A 24,173-nucleotide genomic window follows, 5' to 3' on the forward strand; every position below is an offset into this window, starting at 1 on the left:
TGTGTGTGTGTGTGTAATATATTCTTTGTTCATCTACTGATGGACACTTAGGTTACTTCCATATCTTGGCTATTGTGAACAATGCTGCAATAAACACAGGGGTGCATATATCTCTCCAAATTAGTGTTTTCTTTTTCTTTAGCAAATGTAGTAGAATCAGTATGGTAGTTCTATTTTTACTTTTTTGAGGAGCTTCCAACCTCCACACTGGCTGCATCAGTTTGCCTTTCCACCAACAGTGCACGAGGGTTCCCTTTTCCTCACATACTGATCTGTTTTAACTAGCCCTCCTGACGATGCTGATGTACAATCAGGTCTGAGCACCCCTGGACTTAAGTCATTAGACAAATATCTAAACCACTGTCTAATAATCTTTACACTATTTCCAAACAGGAAACTTACATGTTGAGCACTTTGAGGTTTCCAGGGCAACCTGACAGGGTAAATCTGTTTTGTGCTTTATACCCCTGTTTTCAGAAAAGTGGTGGATTAGCCCAATTGTGATTATGCTGGAACAGTAGGTCCCCATCCACTTGGAGATCCAGCCAGATTCCAATTTATCACAATTGCTTATGAACAAATGGCCACCTGGGAGCAGGCATCCTAACCAGGAAGGCCATCCCAGCTCAGCATTTGTCTTTGTCTGCGGGGATTTTCTTCCCCACCCTCATCCAAGTCCCTACTTTTTGTCTCACATTACAGTGGGTCTTGAGCAAGCCTTGCAGTGAAGGCACTGAAACAGAAGGAGGCAGAAGTGGGAACAACCATGAGACAGCCATTCCTCCCATGGAATCGCCCCCACCAACAACAGCCCTTGCCCCTGGCCCCGAGCATCCTCACACAGCTCCCTAGAGCCCTGTAAGGAAAAGAACAGAGGTTCATAGATCACACTTTCCTCAGAAAAACTGGAGGAATCTGATTTTAGTCCTACATGAGAGTTGTGGTTTATGCCTGCTATCTTGGCATATGTTATTAAAAATACATACATAAATAATAAATAATATTAATATAAAATATTCCCCAAATTATCCTGACTTAAACAATAAAATTCACCCTATCAAAAATCTACATTATCCCTTAGGGAGGCTTTTGCCTTTCCTGAATGCTTGTAAGTGAAAAAACCAAAAGATGTTTTGGAGGAACAGGAGAATGGGAGACTGTTCAGTACAGCTGGAGACCTTGAATGGGAGGGAAGAAGACAAAGGAGTGAATTCGTGGGGCTCCTTGGAGAGAAGAAAGATGATGCCTGGGAGTAGGCCCACAATTTCTGTCACTACGATAGTTCAAGGCCACTCCCAGAATTCATCTTCTGGAGCTTCCATCATGTTTACCCTCCTGCTCTGTCCTGTCAGAGCCCCCTTCATAGATCACTGAAACTTAAGACTTAAGCTAAAGTCCTAAGTCCAAATGTACTTAAGGCATATTTGGCTGTATGGCTGAGAAAATGGGGACTGTGTTGCTTTGTAAAGAAAATCTTTAAAAAGTATTCCAATCAGTATGAGGGTGTAACTAGGAACTCAAGCCTACGAACCACGTTTAAACTGAAAAGACCATGCCATCTGAAGTTATCTGCTGCACACAATATGTTCCAGTAACTTAAGGGCCCTAAGAAATAGTTTCCCTGCATATCTGCCCTTAGCAAGGATGCGTAAATGAAAGCAGCATTCCCCCGTGCTCCTCCAGCATACACATCAGTGCACTCTGACAATTGTGAGGCTGACTTAAATGATCATGTAAATCAGCAGTGATATGCAAGAATTTGTTTGCTTGCCCATACTGGACTGAATTGTGACTGTTTGTACTCCTCATCCTAAGACATGCCAATGGTATGTTACACTATCGGACATTCGGTTTTCCTTTCCCGTTCAGTCTGTGATAAAAGTTGATCAATAGTCAGCCTCATTTTCCCCACTTCCTGCCTAGATCAATAAACATTTCTCCTTTAAAGAAAGGAGAATGCACACAGAAGTTGATCACATGGTTTTAACTTACCTCAACCTAAAAGAAAGAACCAATCACACACTTCGATGCCATTGATTTTGTTTCTTTGTGCTCTTGTGAATAAATAAATTACAGTGCTTCCACTTTCTAAGTAAACTTTTTATCATTGATTAGTCCTCAGGGTCTAATTGACTTACATTTACTAAAAGACCCAATATATTGATTTTCAGAATGTGTAAACTACAAAACCAGAAAATGATGTACATGGGTATAACTTTTAATAAGTATACAGACTATTAAATTATATATTCATTCCACTGTTACAGTTCCCCAAAGGAACTCCCAGGCTCAGACCTCTGCAACAGGCAATACATGAAAATACCACTAATTATATTTCCATTTTTGATAAAGTTTTAAAAAATTTGTTCTGTAGATGTTAGCTAGGATTGTTTATAAAAACAGCTGCTATTTTTATATGAGCTCTTGATGGTGTGCATTTAACTTACTACCTTCAACAACAGTGCAAGCATTTCCCACCCAATCATAGTGTGGTATGTGCTTGCTTATCTCCCAAAGTTTACTCCACTGGTTTAACTGACACTGGACTTCCCACCCCACTCCCAGCCTTGACAAAAACCAGAAAGAGGAAGCAACTTTGCCTGACACTTTCCGAGCAAGAAAATTAGTGAATGAAATGGGCCTTTCTGGGTTTATGTTTACAGTTCTCCCCCCAAAAAACGTTGAAAGATTAATCCAATACTTTTACTTTGTCAGTAGCCACAAATCTTAATATGTATTAATATACTACCAATATGATAATAAAATAATTAGTAACAATGAAGTAGAGTGACCATATTTATAAAACACGTGCAGAGGGGCGCCTGGGTGGCTCAATTGGTTAAGCGTCCAACTCTTGATTTCGGCTCAGGTCATCATCTCAGGGTCCTGAGACCAATCCCTGCATCAGGCTCCAGGCCCCACCTTCAGATTCTCTCTCTCTCCCCTCCCTCTGTCCTTCCGCCACTCCCCCCCCAGCTCCCATGCTCTAAAAAATAAAAATAAAATAAAATATGTTCAGAAATGCTTCTTATTCAAAATGTATGCTTTCAATACCTAAGCTTACATCCTTCTATTAGAAAAGGAAAAAAAAATTTAAAGTTTATAAAAAATAACTAACTGCCTTTTAAATGATATTAGACACACAGTCACCTAGAGATGTTAGCACAATCTTATTTTTCTAACTCTTGCGATTGAAATTTAGCCAGTGGTCAACTTGGGAAAGTTAACATTCAATGTGATATCGAAGATTGATAAGCAAGGGGTATTTATTTTAGTTTAGTTAAAAAATAGCTTAACCATCCAAAGGGATGAAAAGGGCTAGTTGATGTGCTTTATACAATACATAGGATTATGGTATGGCTTAGGGTAGTGCTTTTCACACTTTAGTGAGCATAAGAGTGACCTGAAATGGTTTTAAAATGCAGATTCATGACTTCCTTCCCGGAGATTCTAAACCAGTAAGTCTAAGATGAAGCTCCAGAATGTGCATATGTAACACCTAATCTCACCCTCAGGTTACTCCTATGAAATTACAATTCAGACCATTCTTTGAGAAACACCAACTTAAGATGACAAATGCAGGTTTTATTGCATCCAAAACCATAGAATCGTCAGATAAAATGCCAATCTTAGACCATCTTTCAGATACTTTATATTACTTGACTACAGTTATCAAGGTAGACAGCATTTAAAGGACTGCTCGTAAGTTAAGGTTTAGTCATTCCAGGCACTCTTTTTCTCCTGTTGGTCATTAAAATTTGGCCTGTAGCTTTTAGATCTCGTTGATGTTTAAAGGTCAAGTAGGCTTGAAATTATTTTTTAACTTTTCTATCTTTAAAATTGCCATTTAATATTGTCTCATCTAAAAGCAAAAAGGCATCACAGTAATTATTGTCTGTTTCTCTTTGGTTTCCAGGGAAGACGAGGAAAAACAGGTCCTCCAGGAAAACCAGGCCCCCCAGGACCACCTGTGAGTAAACAGTAGGATGACTGTTCTTTAAGAGAGCCCCTCTTTCTTCCTGTGTATTTATCTACGGATTATTTTACTCCCCTGTGGCTAATTTCCATCTTTCTACTGTTTAAAATGGTTATACTCCTGGGATGCCTGGGTGGCTCAATCGGTTAAGCACTGGACTCTTAGTTGCAGCTCAGGTCATGATCTCATGGTCATGAGATTGAACCCCTTGTTGGGCTTCGTGCCAGTCATGGAGTCTGCTTGAGATTCTCTCTCTCCCTCCCCCGCTCCCCTTCCACCCACTCGCTTGATCTCTCTCTCTCTCTCAAATAAATAAATAAATCATTAAAAAATAAAAATAAAATAAAATGGTTATACTCCCTACACCTCCCACCACCACACAAACCACAAATTAAGGGAGGCTAGTAGCTGTCTGCACACCTCACCCACTTCTTTCTTACGTGGACAGGAACCACTGTACTGCCTACATGAGCACCCTAAGCCAAGTCTCCAAGTAGATGAATCCTGATCTGAACCTACCTGGCTCCATCGCCTTAGTTTCTTAATGTCCAGGCTGGTAGTAAATTAGATATCTGGAGAGGCATGTCCACTTTTCATGATATAACTGTTTTGTCAGTAGCATTGTGTGGAATGTTGTTGCTGACGAGAGCTATAAAGATCTTCTAGCCAATTAGCTCATATTTTTCTTTACCCCAATCCTCTAGAAAATGTATTCCTTTTCTTGTGGTTCTGTCAATCCTTCGACCCATCAGAGTCTGATTTGTGTCCAGGCTACTCTAATCGCACTGTTCTCTCTTTGGTCACCGGTAATCTCTGAGGCGTGCGATTCCCTGGGCTCCTATCAGGCTTCATCTGATTTCACTGCTATACAGGAATTTACAGAACTGCCTGCTCTCTCCTTGAAACCCCCAGTTCTCTTGGTGTAGTGACATTGATTTTTTTTTCTCCCATCTCTGGGGCCATCCTTTTTTGTCTCCATTAACAGTGTTCTCTCCTCTCCTATCTATATGTTGCACGCATTAAACATTTCCAGTTTTTTGGGTTTTTTTAGTTCAATCCAGACGTTCCTCCTGTGTTCCAGGCTCGTACACTCCCACTTCCTGCTCACTGTCTCCACTTATAGGTCTCCTACACATTACAAAAGTAGCATGTTCCCAAACTAAACTCTAGAAATAATTCTAGATTTTTCTTTTTTCTCTCCCGCATTGTCCATATCCAAACAGCTCCTAAATCATGTCCGTTCTACCTCCGGATAGCTCACAAATTCATCTCCTCCTCTCTTTCCTCATTGCCACTGCCTTCATTTGGCCCTTGTCACTTTGTATCTGTATTAAGTAGCTGTCCCAGGGTGGGGCTCATTGCCTCTAGAGTGGAGTAATATCTCTCAATGATAATTCAGACTGTGTGACCCTTGGGCTTGAAATTCTAATACCTTCCCTCTCCTTCAAGGTGGATTACATCTTCTGCGTGTCATTCTGGGCCCTTCTTAGTTGGCCCTTGACTTCTTTTTGCCCATCCTCCTCTAAGCCCTTCCTTTGTAACCTGTAGTGTCATCTTCCCTTACTGTCTCAAAAATGCCATGCTTTGTGCAGCCAGAGGCCCAAGGAAGCTCTCCTCTGTCCAGCACTCATCTCAACCTCAGCCTTCCTACATAGCCTTTATCAGTGCTCTCAGTGTGTGAGGTGTCATCGTCCGCGATCCTTGCCATCGTAGACCTCCTGCACCGCTGTAGCACAGGGCACGGTGCTTCATACTATTATTTTCTTCACAGGTCAGCCTGCTGCCCTGCAATTTTTTTGAACCTCTGTTTTATCACCATTGCCTAGCACGGTTTCTGTCATGTAGCATGTGATTATTAATTACTTAACGAACAAGTAAACAAATGAATATATTTTGTAGATACGAAAATGGAAACCAGAAAATAAGTGGCTTTCACCACCACTAGAGGGCTCCAGACCTAGCACCTTAGGAATTTCTTAGGATGCGGTAATGGGTGGATGTGCCAAGTGATGAACAAGGTTGCTGTCCTGGCATTGATTTCATTTCATCCTCTTTCGCCATTCAAGTGAATTGTTCTATTGGTAATGTCCTGGCGTCAATGGATAGTGATTATAAAAGCAAGTGGGGAAAAAAGAGGCATAAATTGGGAGCCTGGAAGCAATTCTTTAAAGGAATTCGCTTCGTTGATTTTTATTCCAAATTTTCTGGCAAAACAGAGAACGCATTGTAAGATTTGCAATAATTGTCTTGTGCTATAAAGAAGAAAAGCTGGTGAATGCAAACAGGCAAAATTAGACCTTCATGTAGCTTTCTAAACATATGATACTGCTTTTAAAACTGGATTAATTGTTGTCTCAAAGGAGGAATTTGAACGATGAAGGCTTTTGTGACAAGCCTGCCAAATGTCTAGGAAAGAAGATTACTCCAAGTCCTGGAATGAGTTCTCAACTATAGATCAACTAAGTTTACTGAAGAATTTAGAAGATTAAGAAGTATGCGATTCTATGAAAGAATTTATAATATTCAATTTCACCAGTTTTAGTTTATTGCCAGAGCATTTGGGGAAGAGAGGTACTTATTTTATTTCAAGTATTGGATTTAGAATTTCAACTCAGCTATGGGTCTGATACAGTGTTTGTTAAATCCTGAGTACACAGTATTTAAAAGTGGTTTATTATCTTTTGTGATATAACAAAATACTGATTGTTTTTTTAATTTTATTATGTTAATCACCATACACTACATCATTAGTTTTTGATGTAGTGTTCCATGATTCATTGTTTGAGTATAACACCCAATGCTCCATTCAATACGTGCCCTCTTTAATACCCATCACCAGGCTGACCCATCCCTCCACCCCCCTCCCCTCTAGAACCATCAGTTTGTTTCTCAGAGTCCATAGTCTCTCATGGTTTGTCTCCCCCTCCGATTTCCCCCCCTTCATTTTACCCTTCCTACTATCTTCTTCTTTTTTTTAACATAAAATGTATTATTTGTTTCAAAGGTACAGGTCTGTGATTCAACAGTGTTTTTCTTCATAGGTCAGCTTTTATTTTAAAAGAAAAGATCTTAAATAGCTCATTTTCTGTTTAAGAATTGTGGTTTATGGAAATTCTTCATCTTTTTGATTCTGCAATAACTCCTCTAGTTGACTAAAATATCTTTTCTCTAATATAAGTATTATCAAAACTTTATGTTGGGGTATGGTTTTCATCCTGTTTTGGTTTTTTTTTAAGTTGTTCAGATGATAGGTTGAATGGATGACCTGCATACCAGCATGCTGCAAAAAATCTTGCGAGGCACCTACTCATACTTACAGGACTTAGCTAAGGGCAGCATTGCAAGGGAAGGCAAAATAATAGGCTCCCTACATTTTTCTATGCTATCTTCATGTTTAATTTTTCTGAACATAGTGTATTTTAGCAAGAGGACTGTTGTTTCTCAAATGGGTAGAAATAAACAGAGTTCTTTGAAAACAGTCCTTTTAAGATCATAGTAATTCATATCTTAAGAAAATGAACTTATAAGAAGATCGACCTGCTCCTAATTTACACTGTTAAGTGATGTCACAAACATTTATTTAAGGCCTACCATGCACCTAATACTCTGTTAGGAGCGGGGCTTACAAAAATGAATAAGACATTGTCCTTGCCCTCTGGGAATTCAAGTTTAGTTTACAGAAGTGTGAACAAAGGAAGAGAATTAGAAGAGATAGTGGTTGAGATGGTTTCCTTCAGGGAATTGACAAACTGAAGCGTAAAAATTGAGCCTTAAAAAAGAAGGAATTCCTGCCAGTTACAACAGAACCTGGAAGACATTTTGCTAAGTGAAATAAACCAGTCACAGAAGGGCAAAGACTGCATGATTCCATTCATATAAGATCTCTACAACAGTGAAACTCAGAGAAGCAGAGAACACATTAGTGGTTGCCGGGTGCTAGGGGAAATGGGAGTTGTTATTCAATGGGTGTCAAGTTTCAGTGATGCAAGATGAAGACGTTCTAGAGATCTGCCGTACCACATCGTGCCTATAGAGTATCATGCACACTATCATGCATTTTGAAGTTTGTTAAGAGTATAAATCTCATGTTAGGTGTTCTTACCACAAAACAAAACAAACACCTAAGAGACACAAGGAAACTCTGGTACCTATTGGATATGTCAATTATCTTGATTGTGATGAGAGTATCACAGATGTTTTCATAAGTCCAAACCCATCAAATTGTACACATTACATATGTTCAGTTGTTTGTATATCAATTATACCTCAATAAAACTGTTGAAAAAAAGAGTTGAAAAGGAGCTGTCCAGTAAAACAAATAGAGGGGAAGGAGAGAGCAAACTGAGTACTGCTGGTGGAGGAAAGCAGCCTGAGCGAATACAGAGTACTGATGTTGAGCCCTGCCAGGTCCTGGTGAACCTCACATGAAGCCCCATGAGGCAGGTGAAACTATAAAAATTCATGGAGAGTTCTAAATGGGGAGTCCCATGGCCAGATTTCATTGATAACATCCCTCTAGTGGCAGGCATGGCAGAGTTGGATTGTTGAGCTTAGGCATGATTCACTGTGGCTATCATAGTATTTCCTATTTTTTAAACTATCGGCAGAGCATTTTTTATCTCTTTCAGATGTCCCATGGAGCTATTTGTCTTTTGTGACAATTTATATATAGCTTAGGAGATATCCCCATTTATTTATGGACATATTTAGATCAAAATGTTGTTGTTTTTCACTTATTTGTCTTTTTCAACATTGTACCCTAAGTGAAAGAAGCCTACTTCACAGGAGGAAAGGAGGTAACAAGAGAAAGAAGGAAAGATTGGTGAAGGCGAAAATCTTTCTAATTCAGATTTAGAGATGGTGTACGACTCACCCTAGTGGCTTGCATATGAGATTCCTAAAGCACATGTTAGACTTTCTTATGACAATATGAAATAATTTTAAAATAATTAATTTTATCTCTCTTAACAAACAGTAATCGAGTAATATGTAATATCCCTCAAGTGAGTGAATAGTATGTAATTTTAGCATATATGTTTGAGCAATTAGCCTTTAGAGAAGTTAGGGAGAAAAAATTTTATTCCGATCAGTGTGATTGTCTAAAAAGCAGCAAGATGACAGAGATCCTTTGATAACAATTTCTTCAAGAAAATGTTTTCCCTTTAGGGTTTTAGAGATGTTCCCTAAATCAAAGGTAGTGTTGTTATTTTAAGGAATATCAATGAAGATTTTAAAAAATAGAACTGAAAGATATTTCTAATAGCCTGAAGCAACTCAAATAATTAAAACACTTTAACCAGTCCTTCTACTTGCAATTTTTTGTTCTGAAGTCAAATTTGTATTTTCTTACTTTCTTAAGAAACATTTTACCAAAAAGGTACCTTTTTTACAAAGAATAATTTCCCACAACTTTCCATTTAGCATATAAATGACAACCATTTTCCCCCTTAAAGAGTGTATTTCCTAGGGGAAAAAATTCTAATAATGGAATATTTACTAAAAGTAGACCTATTGAACTATTATTATTAAATTGTCTTTTGAATTAGTGCTTCATCAAAGTCATATATATTACTCCAATTTAGTTCCCATATTTATTTTTTTTAAGATTTTATTTATTTAGTGAGAGAGAGAGAGAGAGAGAGGATAGGGAGAGGGAGAGAGAATCTCAAGCAGACTCCGCACTGGGCATGGAGCCTGACGCGGGGCTTGATCTTATGACTCTGAGATCACAGCTTGAACCAAAATCAAGAGTCAGATGCTTAACCAACTGAGCCACCCAGGCACCCCTAGTTCCCATATTTAATAACAATTTTTACTCTGTTTGAGGAAGATTTAGTTGAAATTTACATACATGTATTCTGCATAAAATAAGATTATTCTTTTTTTTTTAATTTTATTCTTATGTTAATCCCCATACATTACATCATTAGTTTTAGATGAAGTGTTTCATGATTCATTGTTTGTGCACAACACCCAGTGCTCCATGCAGAATGTGCCCTCCTCAATACCCACCACCAGGCTAACCCATCCTCCCACCCCCCTCCCCTCTAGAACCCTCAGTTTGTTTTTCAGAGTCTATCGTCTCTCATGGTTCGTGTACCCCTCCGATTTCCCCCGCTTCATTCTTCCCCTCCCGCTACCTTCTTCTTCTTTTTTTTTTTTCTTAACATATATTGCATTATTTGTTTCAGAGGTACAGATCTGAGATTCAACAGTCTTGCACAATTCACAGCACTTACCAGAGCACACACCCTCCCCAGTGTCCATCACCCAGTCACCCCATCCCTCCCACCCCACCCCCCACTCCAACAACGCTCAGTTTGTTTCCTGTGATTAAGAATTCCTCATATCAGTGAGATCATATGATACATGTCTTTCTCTGTTTGACTTATTTCACTCAACATGATACCCTCCAGTTCCATCCACGTCATTGCAAATGGCAAGATCTCATTCCTTTTGATGGCTGCATAATATTCCATTGTATATATATACCACATCTAAAATAAGATTATTCTTAATCAAAATACTTGTAATTGAGGAGCAACTAAACTGGTTAACAGAGCTAGCCACAACCCTTTATGATGAACACATTTTTTATAAAATGTTAGTCCAATTTCCTATTAACAGGCAGAGTCGATCTTACCTATGCAAAGGAAAAAGCTCTCAAATTCCCCCAAATAATTTCTGCCATCTTGTTGTGAATGACTAACTCTTCATTTGAGGGAAACCATTAAGTAGAGATCTTAGATTGATAATACCTGCAAATACACTATGCTGAAGAGCAGTTTTTCAGAGAAGAAGCCTGAGAGCATTAAGTATCTCCCTGGGGAAGGAATACTACTAACTCCTGAGGAAACAGGTTCCAAAGAAAGGGATGGATCAGGAGAGTTTATTATAGTACTTGCTCTGCATGAGGTTCTCCACTGCCAGTGCCTTATGTAATCCTCACAACTGTGGTGCGATGTAGAAAAGGTCCCATTTTATAATAGGATAAAGGATGCTTAGAAATATCCAGTAACATGCCTAAGATCGCACAAGTGTAAGTGGGGGAACCAGAAGTGAAACTCAGGAGCTGATCTCTAAACCCATCTTTATTTCACTGGATCATGGATGTAAAAGACACGCTTCTAATTTATAATTTGACTAGGATCCGCCTTATTTAAACATTATACGCAGAACGTGGCTTGATTTTCTCACCATAATCCATAGCACTGCAGTGCCTCAGGACAAAGGGATAGTGTAAGAAGATTGTGAGGTACCCAGTCCACACTAGAGTGTCCTCAGGCAGTTCACTTGACATTTCCATGGCTAAGTTTCCTTTTCTGTAAATTCAAAATGATAGTGCCTGCCTCATCAACTTCGCACAGTTGCTGGGAGAAATCAATGCCATGTATGAGAAGATCTCTCTTGTAAATGTAAAGCTCTATCTAAGTATAACTGAGATCCATTCCTATTATTCTGAACATCCATCCACACATATAGTATTGTAGATAGAAGAGATCGTCCTGAATCTGCAATTGAACCACTACATTTTTCCCCCTTTTTATAGATTTCCCAAAACCCTGTTAACAAAAATGTAAATGTCTTTCAATGACTTGCTAAAATGAAAGATCATGAGCTCTACATAAATATGGAATGCATAGTCTACATTTGTAAATCTACTCATGAAGAGAGATGAAGGTTACTCATAGTCAGGTAATAATAACGGGGTCTAAGTATTCAGTGGTGTTTTTTTCTCTTCTGATTTACAGCCTCTTCCTTGCTTGTGGGACTTGTTCATCCACGATCTGAGCTGTTGCATTTTATTAGTTCTCTAAGTCTCAATTACTATCCCTCACACTCTAACAAAAATTTCTCTTTTTCTTTAAAGCCTTCCAGTTATCTGCATAGCATAAGCAATGGAAAATCGTGGCCTTGTGTTATGATAATGAGACTTGGAAAGTCTCAAGACTTAAAATGCCTTAGTTTATTTCAAAGTGTTCTGGTTTTTAGTTCCTTTAGAAAAGAGAGGAAAGCAGCTGGAAATGAGGCAGAGCAGGAGAGAAAGCAGGAGAATTTAACTAATGAGCCATTAAAGGAAGTATGTATTAGCCCACCCATTTGACATTAACTTTACTTCTCATTCATCATCCCTGTAAAAGTGTTTATTAAAAACCACATTAATTTTAAAACGTGTTATTATTTCTTTCTGTTACAGGCAGGGCTCTTGATTCTTTCATTCCCACCCCCCCCCCGGCATTGTTTTTGTGCATTGTTTCATTATTGCAGTATGAGAATTGAGCAGTGGGCTCAAATGTGTCACATTTCAGTGCATAGCAATTTATGTTGAAAAAGTTTCAAGGAATTTGTAACGTGGGGCAGCAGCTCCCTCTACTGTTTCCACTGGAAAAGCTCTAAGCAAAGAACGACACTTCATAGCCCTTGGAGGAGGTCCAAGCTATGGAAATTTTCAGTGTTTGAAGATTAATTATAAACCTACATGATTTTGAAAATTATTTTCACGGGTGTTTTTTTAATTCTGTACTTATCTTATACTTTAAATAGAAATGCTATTTCATCCCCAGTCCCTTTCAATATGAATTTGATACACTCTTGAAGTGAAAACCCTTAGCTCATGGATATCTAAAATGCCCATCTATTGTAAAATGCTGATAAAACTCTACAGTGATTGTTTTGTGGGAGCTGACTCCAATGAAATGTATGCTTCTTTTCTAAAACCGCAATATGATTTAAAACAAATACTACTGTGTTATTTCTGTTTTCATTTTAACTTCAGTGTAAAAGAACTTCTCTTATCTTGAGAGCATGAGTCATTGCCCAGTTTGAAAGTTATGTTTGTACTGCCTTATACACAGTTAAAAGAGTAATCTAGGGTGTAATATTGAATTCATTTATTCAACAAATACTGATCATCTATCATGTGTGAGTCACTATTACAAACATTGAGCATACAGTAGTTTTTTTAAAAAAAACAAAATGTAGCAACAAACAAGCTACAGACAAGGTCTCTCCCTTTAGTAACTTACAGTCGATTGTGTGTTGGGGGTAGCAGTGGTTAGTAAGAAATTCAACAGATAGCAAAACAGTTTCAGTTTAGGAGGAGGTGACACAGGGGAACAAACGGGGCAATGTAAGAGTGATTTGGAAGAGTTGTTACTTCAGTTAAAATGGTCCAGGTGGCATCTTTGAGCATTTAGATGACATTACTTGAGAAGGAGCTAGCCTGTGAGGGTCAGAGCAAGATCTTTCCAACCAGAGAGACCAGGACGTGCAAAGGGCCTGAGGTAGGAATGAACTTGATATATCTAATGAGCATAAAGGAACTAGGAGAAAAACAGTGCCAGAAAAGAAAAAAATGCTTCCTTTCTGGTAGTTTATGGGTTAGGTCAGATGAATAATCATAGCAATGAAAATATATGCCCTCAAAACACCATAGACCTAATGGCTTTCTGTGCCATATCCTATTATCCATCCATTCAGATCTTCCATCTCCAACTTTATTGGCTATGAACTGAGAACTCAAGGTGCAAAGTTATTGTTTTCAGCATACAGCAAGGCCCACCTCTAAAACAAGTTAGTACCCCAAATTCATTTTGGACTACTGAATAAAGTGGATGACAAGAAATGTCTGATTTTTAACATTTAATTTCTGGTTAAAGCACCCTGGATGTGACTATCTACATTTTGAGGCTCATCATGTCTAAATGGGAATCCAGTTCATATTCTCAACATCCCTTTTAGAAACCTTGAACTGATTAGAGTTTTATCATGTTTCTCAGTTTTCCTTTCAGTGAAAAACCTCAGTCTCTTTGGTCTATTAAATGGCTAAAGGCCATGTACTATAATGATAATCTCTTCAGAGAAAATGAACCTAACCATTTATCTGAGTCAATGGGAATAGTAATTTCACTTCTTAATAAAAATAAGATGACTTCCTCAGATTTAAAAATAAAGACACATAAGACCTATAAAATGGAGACAGACATGGCCAGTTAATCATTTTTATTACCACTTGTCCCCTTACTAGGGTCATGGTCCCAGACAAGACAGCTGTTGCCACATTGCTGAAATTCCAGTGTCACCTTGTGTGGCCACAGAACGGAGAGACTTGCGTGTGAGGCCCCCGGGGGTTTCAGGTTGAGAATTTGAAAAGCGGCACTCGGGTTCAATTCCCCAGTTACTTCTCTTTTTCTGTCCCCGTGAACAGCAGGAGGAGGACATTATTAGCCACTTTCTGACTTCCTAAGTTTTTTGCTAATAACAGCTACAGTCTGGAGGAAAAGGATTTTATCTTCCTATAGCCACTGACTCTTTTCATCTTGGATCATGTTATTGGAACCAACTATTAGGACTTCTGAATTGACAGGCATGGTGTATCACAATGATGGGACAAGAGATTTGATATTCTTGATATATGATCATTAAATTTGCTATTCCTTGGGCCACTGCATGGAGTAAGCACTATTTCTTTGTAGTAGGTAAACATTAAGGGTTTAGTAAACCTGATTGGCCTTTGAGAGATATTCAGAAAGGGAGACTGGTTTCCTAAATAATCTTACAGTTTGTATTGATGATATCATTTCCAAAAAGTATTTCCATACAGTATTTGATTTGACCACTGTCTGACTCTGTGAGGTAGGCAAGAAAGTTCTCTCTGTTTTAACAAGAACAAAGCTCTAGGCCTTGGGAAGTAGGGGCTCACCTAACTCCATGCAGTCAGTTTTCTCTACACAGCTACTACCTAGTAGAAAACTGTTGGGGTCAAAGGTGACTAGAGAAGCAACAAGTTTTCAGCATCACGTGGGAGGACCTGAAATATGGAAGGAAATATGGTAGAAAATAGGACTGGAAGGGGCTTCAGCTGTCTCTGTAATTTCATTAAAAAGTAAAGAGATCTGAAGCAAATATGGCAAATGGTTAGGATCTGACAACATTGGATTGTGGATTCATGAGAATTTATCATCTTCTTTTCTATACTTTTCAGCATGCTTGAAATATTCCAAATTTAAGAAACAGGAAAACCATCCTCTGGGCTAGGTTAATATTAGGGTAATATCACTAATAACTTCACTGGCCTAGAGTGTCAGCATCTTCTCTTTTGCCTGAAATCCTTTGTAGGGGACTGTGTGTTTTAAAAATAAAATTATTACGTCTTTTTTTTCTAGTACTTCACTGAATGTGCCCTTTGTAACCTTGGGGTTCAGTTGAGCCAAAAATCATCATCTGCAGATTTATCATTCCTACACCTATAGATCAGAGAGAAACCTTGATGTCACACATTTGAGCTGAAGTAAGACTCTAATCACAGCAAAGTAAACCTACAGATTGTTCATTTTGCTGTTTGCCAGAGTTGTCCAGAATGTCCCCAACTATTCAGATTTTGTACCAGCTCTTGGCCTCTGTGTCACTTGGCAGTGTATACGCCAGGGCCATCAGCCTGGTTAGCTTAAGTCCCAGCAGTTGGCCTTGGAAATCACATTTTCTCTGCACAGGCAGCATTGTCATCCTACCAACGCTTTTATTATTTTTTTTAAAGATTTTATTTATTTATTTGACAGAGAGAGACAGTGAGAGAGGGAACACAAGCAGGGGGAGTAGGAGAGGGAGAAGCAGGCTCCCCACTGAGCAGGGAGCCCGATGCGGGGCTCAATCCCAGGACCCTGGGACTATGACCTGAGCCAAAGGCAGACGCTTAACCACTGAGCCACCCAGGTGCCCCACCCTACCAATGCTTTTAAAGAGAATGAATGTTATCACCTAATTACATAAATGAAAACTCAAAGCATTGATAGGTGCAGGCGGTGTAAGCCAACTTTCCTCCTGATTTGATTCCTGAGGTCACACGAGGGGGTAGAGGCACACTCATTCTCCAGGTATGGTTTTGGTTGGTGGTGAGCTTTGGGGGACACCACTGGATACAAATAATTTGTTTCACACACCTCCATTCTTACTAGTTTTCATACCCCTGTGGTTTTTATCACCTTGCACTGGGTCAATGATGTTGTTCCTGTGGGGTGGCAAGCCACTCTCAAGATTCCTGCTGCTCCTATATTGCAGGGAGCTGACTAATGATATTTTTCCTTTTGCAGGACATACTGGGGAGAGATGAGTCTGACACATTTTATGGATGGATAAGCAGAATAGCAGTGTTGGGGGAGGAATCATTATTTTTCTAACCATCATGCCATGGAAATCAGTCAAAAATGTCCCACACTATCAATAATGCAGTGGGCTTTATACCAATTAGATTGATTTGTTTCATGGTGTCAGGAAAAAAATAAGCTCCTTTGAAAATGATTTTTGTCTCCCTTGGAAAATAAAGTGTTAAAAACTTATGAGCTTCATAGCATAATTTAGAAAATCTGCTTGTATGAAATGAGTTAATTATACCCATTGAATGCATTCACTGTCACAGTCTCATCCTCCCACTCCTGTTCCAAAATGACAAGTAAAACCAGGGACTGTGCAATTTTGGAAAACAATCAGGTCACATATTGAGTATTTTGCTTATTCATATAACCATAAACTGCCTATGCTTGAGTTCCCTCAATTACACAGCTCAGTATGCAGGCCAGAAGAGACAAGCCCAGCTCAAGTGAGCACTTCCTGGAATACACAGAGGAATGAATTTGAAAAATGTCCAAAGTGGCAGATGTGAAAAATTCTCATTCAAGATCTAGAAGCTGCTTTTGCTGCAATTCCTCACCTGTTAATCGCGCTGCTTCTGAACTTCTGAACCAGGGATGCTGGCAATATCTTAGATTGAAACACTTAGGAGCTATTGATCTTTCCAAGTATGGTGCAGGTATATGCCACTGTGGTGGGGGAAACTGGCTCAGACAAGAGAAGATGGATCACACAGATCACAGTGTTGCTCAGAATTTCCAGAGATTCACCAAGAATGAACGTGTGGCTGCTGGCTTCTAACAAAAGTATTACTTTTATTCGAGGATGTCCCTGAAAGATGTCCTTGATGAATGCTTAAACCCATGTATTGTTGTATCACTTAAATGCTTCAGATTTCAAGAATGCTCATACACAAATCTCTCTTCCACAACAAATACAATGGCACTGTTGTAGTCTTATTTGAAGGGTATTTCATTTTCTCCACTAAGTGTGACAGCTTTCCCATGACTGTTCATCACAGCAATTTCACACTCATAGAATTTCAACCTATCAAAATCATCTCCAAGCATTACTACTCTCTTGGTTAGCTCATCTTTGTCCACCAACTATGACCATTTTTATTTCTCCTTTTCTTCTATCATCCCATAAATACTAGGCCTCATTTGGTGTTATTTGAATTCCAAAAGTTACTTAAGATGCTGATTACCATTGCTTGCTTGCTTGCTTGCTTTCTTCAGAAATCTCCCTCTCTTGATCTCTCTCTAATCTAAGCCCTCCATGATTTTAACATTTCTTGTGTCTGTATGTGGTTCCTCTCTCTTCTCCTTACCCTTCTTCCGTTCTGGCCACTTTCCTCTTGATCTCTTCTTGTCATCCAAATCTTTGAAGATGTGTGTCTACACTGTGTCCCAGAGCAATCTTTGCTTGGCCCTTACTGATTCTGTATCTCATTAAGGGATTCTGTAATCTTTTATCATAGAATTCCCTACTTGATTCTTGTAACCAGCTTTAAGATAATTGACATTTTATTTTCCTATCTGGCCACCCTCTCACTGTGAAGCAGATAAAGGAAAGTGTTAAAATATCAAAGCTATGAGGTCAGGCTGACTTGGGTTGGAATCTGGCTCTTATCCACTAGGTGTGTGATCTTGGGTAAGTTAGTTAACCTTTTGTTATGTAAAATAAGGACAATGCCTACCTCGCTGGGTTGCTGTAGAGTAAAACGCAGTAATATATGTCCCTTGCCACACAGTTATTAGTTTCAAAGCCTAACCATTTTTATTTATTAATATTATTATTATTTCATTTTATCATTCTCTGCCATCTGCGTATTATTTTCTTCCTTCTTTCCCTTGATTTCATTCAAGGTCTACCATTCCTGAAGCAAAAATGTTGATACTTTGCCCACTTTGTACATTTTCACTCTCGTGTAACTTTTTCTTCTATCTGCTTCGCTCCTCTCCTGTTTTTCTCTGTTCAAGTCTTTACAGAGTAAACTTCATCTAAGAATGTTAACCTAAGTATATTCGTTGACATATTAGTCATCCAAAAAAATCTCAGTAGATTCAATTTTCAGTGCGGATGAAAACATCTATTTAAGGATGAGGGCACTTTCAGTTTCATGATTGTATCTTTATGTATTGGCCAAATAAATGAAATATGTCCTGATTCGCTTGAAACCTGAGTTTTCCTTGAGCTTATTCTGAGTCCTCATCTCTTACAACCAAAGTTAATCTTAAGATTTAGCACAAAAGAAGTAATGTCATTCCTCAGAACCTGGTGCCAGAAAGCAAGAGCCCTGGGTTGATAGTGGTACAAGGAAAGAATCAGCTTCCAGGGTCTTCATCCTCCTTCTTCTGTACCACTTCCTCTTTTACTATCTTCTCCTGTCCCTACTCCCCAAGTACCATGCCCTTCACTCTTCTCTTTCTCTGTCCCATTCAATTTGCTCTCAGGAAATATTTAATCAATGATTCATAAGAATATATTAGAATGGAACAACTCTTAGACTTGATTCTACCATTTGCTTATTATGTGATTTAGGGGAAAAATCTCTCCATTTTTTCATGTTAGATGAAGAATATAATAATACCCACTTCAGTTATTGTAAGAATCAAATAAGATAACATGTTTTGAAATCACATTAACATGTCATCCAAGAAAATACACGAAAACAAATTTAAAATTATCCAGAGTTGTATAAATATGAAATAGTATTACATCTACCGGGAACATTTACATTTGAGCTGGTGATAAAACCCAAACAAATAAATCAAACTTTCTCTATGAAGTTTTAGGAATAAACCAGAAAGTGGGTGAGATATTCTCAGGAATAAGAGTTCCTTTCCAGGAATCTTAAAATTTACCCCATACATACTATCTGGCCACATTCCCATTGTAATCCCAAAAAGGAGAGCTTGAGGAATCTATGTTGAAATGTAAACATATTTCACTTAGCATAATCCCCTCCATGTACTACATGTTGGCTAACTGAACATAATAAAAAATAAAAATTTAAAAATTAAAAAAAAAAGAAATGTAAACATAGTATGAACACTCAGTGAATCTTCTCCTGGCTTCAGAAATCATCATTATGCAGTTTGAGAGTTTTCAGAAATTTTGAGGGGTGGGGGGAGGAATATTGCTATCTCATTAGTCACTAAAAATTTATAGCAGAAGCATTCTTAGAAAAATAATCCACGATAAAGATTATAACTGTGTAACTTAGATAATTAAACCCCAAGAGACAAAAAAATTTCATTTAGAGCAAATATTTAAGATAAATAAGAGGTTCTGTGTTTAAAAGAAAGAGAAATTGATTTCCCAAATATTTTCTATCTAAAGAATATTATCAATTTTTCTCTGAGTTAGAATACAACTTTCTATGTTGTAATTCTGGTTAAAAATCCATCCATAAGCTCTTTTCTACTTAACTAGAGCTCACTGCAGCTTTGTTTTCAATTATTTAGCCAGATTCTTAGATTAATCTAAATCTGTTGGCCCTATCTTCTATGAGTTTGAAAGCAGCAAGACTTATGCTAGGTTCGCTACCATTGCTAACTGAAACCAAAACCAACAAGCAAGAAGTCGGCTTTCCCCGCACATTTTTTCTTGGAGAAACAATAATTCTAATGAATTTGGCAAACCTTGGTGGAGATGGGAGAGATACTATGTACCACATCCCGAGTTATGATAAGAAAAACAGATTGAAACTCCTTGTTTCATTCCAACAAGAAAACAGGTGTACACAGCCCCCATGATCAATGTAAATGTGCTTTATATATACTAAGTTATATATAATATTATAGATGTAAATGTATAAGAGAAAACATTAGCTGTTCCAGCGATTACTATATATTGAAATATGCTTTGTCTTACCATTCCTATGAATGAATTTAGGCTTCCTCATGATATATTTTTTTTTAATACCACGGGAAGAATAATTACAGTTCTCTGCCTTTTCTACCAGCCATTAGAAATGGAAAATATTTCTTGAAAATTAGCCCAAATGACTTTCCAATAATAAGCTTTCTATCTGTTCTTATTGCAAAGCTATTTTTTAACATGTTTTGAAGCTCGTTGATTAGTACAGCTTTCCTCACAGAGGTTTTGGTATTTTGAAGGTTGTGACTGAAATTAACTGGAAACCCACAGGGCCAGAAGGCAATTATTATAAAACCTGAGAATATGTATTTGTGAATCCTGAAAGGAGCCCCTAACAAGAGATTGAACAGCTATGGGGCTTGGAAATGAGGGGCACCAAGATGGCTCAAGAAGGCGTAGTCAGCAGTGATGAAGAACTAAAGGATGCTTTTAGAGAAAAGGAAAAAAGGGAAATGGTTCAGGAGGGAGGATCAGAGAGGAGGCAGAGTAACTGTGGAGCCATGGAGATTTTGATTCAGAATACTAGGGGGTGATAAAGCTGAATCAAAAGGTCTTAGCCCTGACTTGCATAGAGAGCTTACACCAAAGACCAGGGAAAGGAAAAAAAAAAAAGGGAAATGTAGAGTTCTTTAAGCTCTGTGTACTGCATGAACTGAAAAGTAAAAGTACAGCCAAGACCAGGTTTGAAGAGTGTGGTTTTTAACACAGAAAACTCTGGCCATCTCTTAAACTTAGGGAATCTGTAGCCAAAACAGAAATCTGCTAAGGTGAAGATAATGCAAACAGCTCATTATTTTCACACTATGCATTTGATGACGTTGGTGTCAGACACCATGATACTTCTGTTTTCCACCTCTAGCAAGATTTTAGTAAAAACAAACAAACAAAAAAACCTTTAAATGCTATAAACTATTGCTGAGAGTATATGCTCCCAAATTGAATGTAGCATTAATTCACTTCATCACACCAGGTATGGTTCTTTGCAGTAGGAAACATCAGGATCTCTACCCATACCAGGTTTATAGACCTCTCAGATAATTACACGGGAGCCCAGTTGGATTCTGAACAGGTGTGTCTCCCTGGATTTCATGAGCATTTGAAAGGTGCTCTGTAATTGTGTACTCATCACATTAACCAAGATGTCCTATGTCTCCCAACCCAATACAGGTAGAGTGGAGCAGAGCTGCATAAAAGATAGATAGACATTGTATAGCCATGATTTCTGTATAGCTATGTATAGGTCACTATCATGAGCAAGATATTGGGACTTTGCTTTCCATAATCCTTCAACTGCTTTTCCTAGTGGAGTGGCTGAGAGCATTAGCCAAGGCTGACGTGGCCTCCGTAGCTAGCCTTCATTCTCCACCGGGCCTTGGTCATCTAAGCAATTCCTTGATGAGTCTTCATAAATGCAGACCTTAGAGAAAGTGACCTCTCAAGTGTCCTGGAACATCTACTAACACCATGTGGTGCCAGGAGACCTGTCACTTACCACAAGTCTTTAACTTCTTCCTTAGAGTTGATTGATAGTCTGTAAGACTGACAGCTCTTACTAAACTTAGAAACAAATGACTCATTGGACCTTTTCCAGCCATGCATTTGTACCAGAATAGAAAAGAGGAAAATATTTCGCACACCTCTTGGGGATGTGGCTCTAGGACAGCCAATTCTAAGACCCCAGGGTCTATACTGGTCTTCCAGCAGTCAAGAGAGAGTTGCTCTGGGCATCTATATGCATAGTGTTTCTCTTACCATCACTCTCCCCACGTTGATTGAGGTGGTTTCTTTTGCCAGTTTCAGAACAACCCGGGGAGCCATGGCCAGGCAGGCTGCAGTCAGGGCAGAGGTAGGCTGCCTGAGGACTCTCCACTGGCGTCTTTTTTCAGTCACTGCATGGCTTCTTTAGCCGTCGGGGAGAATTTGTGTAAAGGACTGCCTTCAGGGTAGACGGTTAGCTGTAAATCTCTGTTACATTAAACCTAGGATCTGTGATACCCAGAGTATCCTACTGACTAAAAGAACAAGAAAGAAAATGTCATCATAAATGCTCATCGGTAGATTAGGTAGTAGAGCCTAAAACTTCAGATCGACCCCATTTGGAGCAGTTCTTTGTGGATTTGACATTTTATGGCAAGAATAAAACATATAAAAATATGGAAGTAACTTTTATAGGTTTATTAATCTTGTGTATATCTGAATCATACTGTTCAGGCTTTTCTATTGGCCAGGGACTCTGTTCAGTGAACTGTTCTTCTGCTATTGTTTTTAGAAGGAGAAGCAGCACTGAGCCCTCCTGCCCTATCCCCAGTGGTACGTTCAACAGCAAGATCAGGATCCTGGATGAGGAATATACTCTGGGTTTATGTAATATGGCTATACACTGCGAGCACATAACCAGTCTGTAAAAGATCAGACCTAATTCTCACCCAATTTTTGCTCTCCCGTTATTTTTACTATTCTCATCCACGCTGCTACCTGTTCTGTGCCAGGTAACCCCTACCACTCTGTTCATTCTCCTCTTTATTTTTCCATACTGACTTCCAGAGCCCCCTCAAAATTTCCCACTTTTTATATTCTCTGACCACCTGCTCTCCCAACCTCTGCAAACAAAGATAAGATGCATTTTGAGTATAGTTGTGGGTTGGGAGGAACTTGGGGGAATATTTAGGCATAATATCCCTATCATGGGTTGTAAGAATGTATGAAGATAGATGGGAGATGCAAAGAATAGTTCGGGGGACCTCCTTCATCTATGTAGTGGGACTACATCTAAAGACAAAGTGTTTATATCTTCCCCTCCTACACCAATCACATTGCTGGCTCATAAGAAGTGCTAAGTACAAGTTCTGTTGATTTTTTTTTTTCAATTTCAGTATGTTAAGTAGAACATGAAAGAGTGATCACCCAGTATTCTCTAAGGCACAGTCAACATGATAAAAAAAAAAAAATGACTACAGGGTGCCTGGGTGGCTCAGTTGTTTAAGCGACTGCCTTCGGCTCAGGTCATGATCATGGAGTCCCAGGATCGAGTCCCACATCGGGCTCCCTGCTCAGCAGGGAGTCTGCTTCTCCCTCTGACTCTCCCCCCTCTCATGTTCTCTCTCTATCATTCTCCCTCTCAATAAATAAAAAAAAAAATCTTTAAAAAAATGACTACAAAATTATTTTAGGCTGTGAGTGTGCTTTTAAGTTAAGATAGGAGAGTGGATGAGAACTAAGTTTGTGTCTAGGCTACCTATGTTAAATATTAGTCTTGCCACTTACCAGTGGCGTGACCTTGGGCCAATTAACAATTTCTAACCCTCATTTCCTATATCTTCGAATAGGAAATAATGATGGTATATACCGCTCAGTGTCACTGTAGGGATTAAATGAGTTAATCCACATAAGATCTCTAGTATAATGCCTGGCACACAACAAATACGTTATAAATGTTTGCTATTCTTATTTGATTGATTCTTCTGCTCTATTTGAGAGACGGTATGATCCTGCTATATTTGGGAGCCCTAATTATTAATACTTTCAACGAGGATGAATGTGTATGAAGCTAAATTTACCCACCACATCACTATTCTTTGATCTCATTAGCCTTAGTATCAACACGCATTCACCATTCACCAAATGCCCACTATGCATGTATCCATAAGCCACCTGTTGATGCTACTACAATATGATACCTAAAATTTCTCCTTGCCACATTATATAGCTGCAGAAAGAGCAATGCGTAAGCAATCTCAAGCTTCCTGATTTTCAAGAATGAGTTTTTATTTTGCATCTTCTTGGCTAGAAACTTTTTGCAAAAACTCCTACCCAATGATTGCTTTCCTCATTACTTCATCTAACTGACCTAGAATACAGAACGCTGGCAAATAGAAAAAGAAGAGGAAAAAAATATGGTGCCATGAGAATTCTATTCTGACATTAGCTCTGTTTTTATGTCAGCAAAGTAACAACATCGTTTGTCTTTCCAATCATACTCGACTCCATTACCCGTGAGGCCTATTATTTTCTCAAGAGTTATATCAAACTGCTTCCAGACATCCATCATTACATCATTGTATCTGCTGCATTTAGTGGCACAATGCAAAGGTTTTCTTAGAAAAGACCTTCAGACACAAGCTGTTCATAAGAAATACCAGTCATAAATGTTAACTGACATTAATTTTTTCAGTATACTTAAGGTGTT

The 24,173-nt window shown here is 38.6% G+C and overlaps 1 protein-coding gene across 1 annotated transcript in view; it reads left to right on the forward strand.

Annotated features, from left to right (window-relative positions):
• COL19A1 (collagen type XIX alpha 1 chain) overlaps positions 1 to 24,173 on the forward strand; it is a 321,624-nt gene that overhangs the window by 210,929 nt on the left and 86,522 nt on the right. Inside the window, exon 16 of the mRNA XM_034990815.1 lies at positions 3,917 to 3,970. Coding sequence (XP_034846706.1) covers positions 3,917 to 3,970 — 54 coding nt within the window. The remainder of the gene's footprint in view (positions 1 to 3,916; positions 3,971 to 24,173) is intronic.

The sequence above is a fragment of the Mirounga leonina genome, unplaced genomic scaffold, assembly GCF_011800145.1.
Source record: "Mirounga leonina isolate KUSES-001 unplaced genomic scaffold, KU_Mleo_1.0 Mir_53, whole genome shotgun sequence".
Taxonomy (NCBI): domain Eukaryota; kingdom Metazoa; phylum Chordata; class Mammalia; order Carnivora; family Phocidae; genus Mirounga; species Mirounga leonina.